The following is a 3,394-nucleotide window of genomic DNA, read 5'->3' on the forward strand; positions in this document are numbered from 1 at the left end:
TGTTCAATGTATGTTATATAATTGTGATACGAAAAATAACGTTACACTACCCGGTGTTTCCGCCGACGGCCGAGGTGTGACAAATTGGTATCAGAGCTATTAACTATAGTGAACTGGTACTTTCTTAGGAAAGCACGTCTATAGTTTAGGGCTTACTCTATTAGGTTTAGGTATATCCCTTAGCCTATAAATAAAAAGTGTTATTAATTATTCTACTGAAGGACTACTTACGGGAGCGGTGACAAGAATAGATATGTCGATTTGGGTTGCTAGATTTCAGAATGGCTATATGCTAAAATGATCCTGCCCTTTCGACAGTCCTGACTGACCGGAGCCTTATCAGATAGACCTGAAGTAACAAACAATAGTAAAAGCGTGAATACAATAAATGAGAATATAGAGTCATATACAAGACTCAAACCCGCAATGAGAATACACCTTAATACCCAAAATGTTTTTGATCTCAAGGATTTAGGTCAAATACTCCAACTAAAGTTTATATGTGCATAGATCCTATTACAACTAGGTGTAGGTGCGCAACTACATTTTATTATGATCAGATTATATGAACTATTTAATTTGGGAGAAATATTTGATAGACTAAACTCTTCGTGATCCAAAATGTATAGGAATCCGACATGGCACATTCACGAGAATGGATAATCATTGAGGATACGGATGAAGAAGAGGAACTTTCAGTCCCTATGATGGTAGGTGATCCTTACTACCCTGTAACTCCAACCACCTTTCATCCAATACCTTCTGATGATGGAGAACCTTTACCCTCCAACGAATGGGAAGAGAGTGAACCAATGGAAGAAAGCGAATCCATGGAGGAGACAGAGTTGGTGGCATCATCTTTACCACCACTGAACACTCTTTACCGTAAAGTTCCAGGAGGAGTAAAAATGAAACGCATTGCACGTAAATCTATACTCATATGGCAAAAGCTTAAGAAGAGTCAGAAGGCAACATCTTCAGGAAGTCATAGAGTTCAAGATGAACCTGCACGAATCGCACAAACAGTTGATAGATGGGTGGCGGAAGAAAAAGCTGCCAAGATGTATGAGACTAGTCAGTCATCTCGACCACATCTCCCACATTCTTCTAAAGATAACACTTTATCTCAATTGTTTGAGAAAAGTGTGAAAATTGAAGATAAGATGGAAATTATCGAAGGGAGGGCTACTCATCTCTCTGGAAGAGTGCGAAGGCTAGAAGGACAAAGGACACGAGATCAGGAATCGGTGATGGATGTCCATCATCGTATAAATTTTGCTTATAATGACATGATTACTCACGATGCCAGGATTGCAGAGTTAGAGCTCTAAAATTAAACCTCAAGAAATGAAGAACGCACGGGAAGTCTTGAGCAGAGAACTCAAGCACTTGAAGAGCAAGTGGTTAATGTCACTGATGTGCTGGGTCATCACTTAGGTTTCTGGTAGATAAGCTACAACTAGTGGTTATGTAAATAGACAACATCATATTAGTTAAAGCGAAAAGAGGAAAGTTTATAGCATGGATGTAGAAAACCTTGCAAATTTTGCAATGTTTATAGAAATTTTCTCTTATAAACCTAAATAAACTAATGTAACCCCTGGTAATAATATGAAGCATACGTTACAGTAATAATTATGTTGTCTATTATGTTTTATGTTGTGAATAATAACTAGAGTATTTAGTACTCGTGTATTAAATGGTTAACAAAACTCATAAAAATTCTTATTATTTATAATAGGAACTAAAACAAAATGCCTAAAAGGAGTAATCGGCTAAACCCTAGGCGACCATCAGCACCACAACAACCACAACCACCACCAGAAATAAACCCCTCAATAATTACAGTACAACTTGAAGAAATCATAGCTCAAAGAATTGTTGCGGCTCTATCTAAGGTCACAAGAGATGGAGTTAGAAATGAAGGCCATGTAGGGACCACTAGAACATGTACCTACAAAGATTTTATGAATTGCAGGCCAAAAATATTTCATGGAAATGAAGGGGTAGTCAATTTGAAAAGGCGGATAGAAAAGACAGAATCTGTCTTTCAAATAAGCTTTTGTCCAGATGATTGTAAAGTACGATTTGCAGCATGTACTTTCGCCGACGCATCACTTACATGGTGGAATAGCCATGTGAATACAATGGGAATTGATACTGCAAATTCCATGAAATGGGATGAGCTAAAAATGATGCTAGTAGAGGAGTATTGTCCTAGGGAGGAGATATATAAACTGGAACAAGAACTGTGGACCCTAACCATGAAGGGTTCAGAGATAAAAGCTTATACCACTAGATTTAATGATCTTGTTGTAATGTGTCCAGCACTTGTAACCCCTGAATATAAAAAGATTGAGCGATATATCTGGGGTTTAGCATCACAAATCAAAGGCATGGTGATCGCATCAAAGCCTACGACCTATGACAGCACCAAGAGGATAGCTCATCAGCTAACCCTCACAGAGATCCAAGGAACATAATTGGTCTCAAAGGCTGAGTCTTCCAAATCTAGAACATACAAGCGCAAGTTTAATAGGAAGAATCCCAAACAATCATCTGATAAAAGGCAAGAAGTGGCAACCAACTACGCAGCCACAACAGCAGTACCCACTCAACCAAAATCTTCATGGTGCAATCAGTGCAACCGTCATCATCCAGGTGACTGTTTTGTCTGCATGAAGTGCAAGAAAAAGGGGCATACTGCTAGTTACCGCAGGAGCACAACACCTGCAACAGTCGATCAACAAACCAATAATGGGACAGACTGTGGTGAAGAAAGAAGATGCTATGAGTGTGGGGAGGTTGGACATATCAAGAAAGAGTGTCCAAAGTTAAAGAGTAAAGGAGGCATAGGACGTGGCAGGGCGTTTGTGATTGGAAGCAGAGAGGCTATCCAGGACCCTTCGGTCGTATCTGGTACATTTCTTATAGATAATTTATATTCTTGTATACTCTTTGACTCTGGAGCAGATCGAAGTTTTATAACTCCAACAGTTAGAAAAATTTTAAGTCGTAAGTCTAGCATATTAAAAGAAATCTATGAAGTAGAAATCGCTAACGGTCAAACTGAGAAAACACATGAAATCCTAGAAAACTGTCTGTTAACTCTTAATAACTACCTTTTTCATGTCAACCTCATGCCAATGCCTATCGGTAGTTTTGATGTTATAATTGGCATGGATTGATTATCTTCACACCGCGCCGAAATTCTATATCATGAGAAAGCCATACGACTACCCTTACCAAACGGCGAAGCTCTGATTATCTATGGCGATAAATCTAGGAAAAACCTCAAAGTCATCTCTTGTACTAAGACCCAGAAATATCTACATAAGAAATGTAGTGCATTCTTAGCTCACATTGTAGATAGGAATAGAAAGACAAAAGAAAT

At 38.6% G+C, this 3,394-nt stretch overlaps 1 protein-coding gene across 1 annotated transcript; it reads left to right on the plus strand.

Moving 5' to 3' along the window:
- Positions 1–2,678: 2,678 nt before the first annotated feature.
- LOC145040805 (uncharacterized) lies at positions 2,679–3,188 on the plus strand. Its single transcript, XM_078988700.1, has one exon. The coding sequence runs from the start codon at positions 2,679–2,681 to the stop codon at positions 3,186–3,188; it is 510 nt and encodes a 169-aa protein (XP_078844826.1).
- The last annotated feature ends 206 nt before the right edge of the window (positions 3,189–3,394 follow it).

Source organism: Lactuca saligna, chromosome 4 (assembly GCF_052625555.1).
Source record: "Lactuca saligna cultivar CGN05327 chromosome 4, ASM5262555v1, whole genome shotgun sequence".
Lineage (NCBI taxonomy): Eukaryota > Viridiplantae > Streptophyta > Magnoliopsida > Asterales > Asteraceae > Lactuca > Lactuca saligna.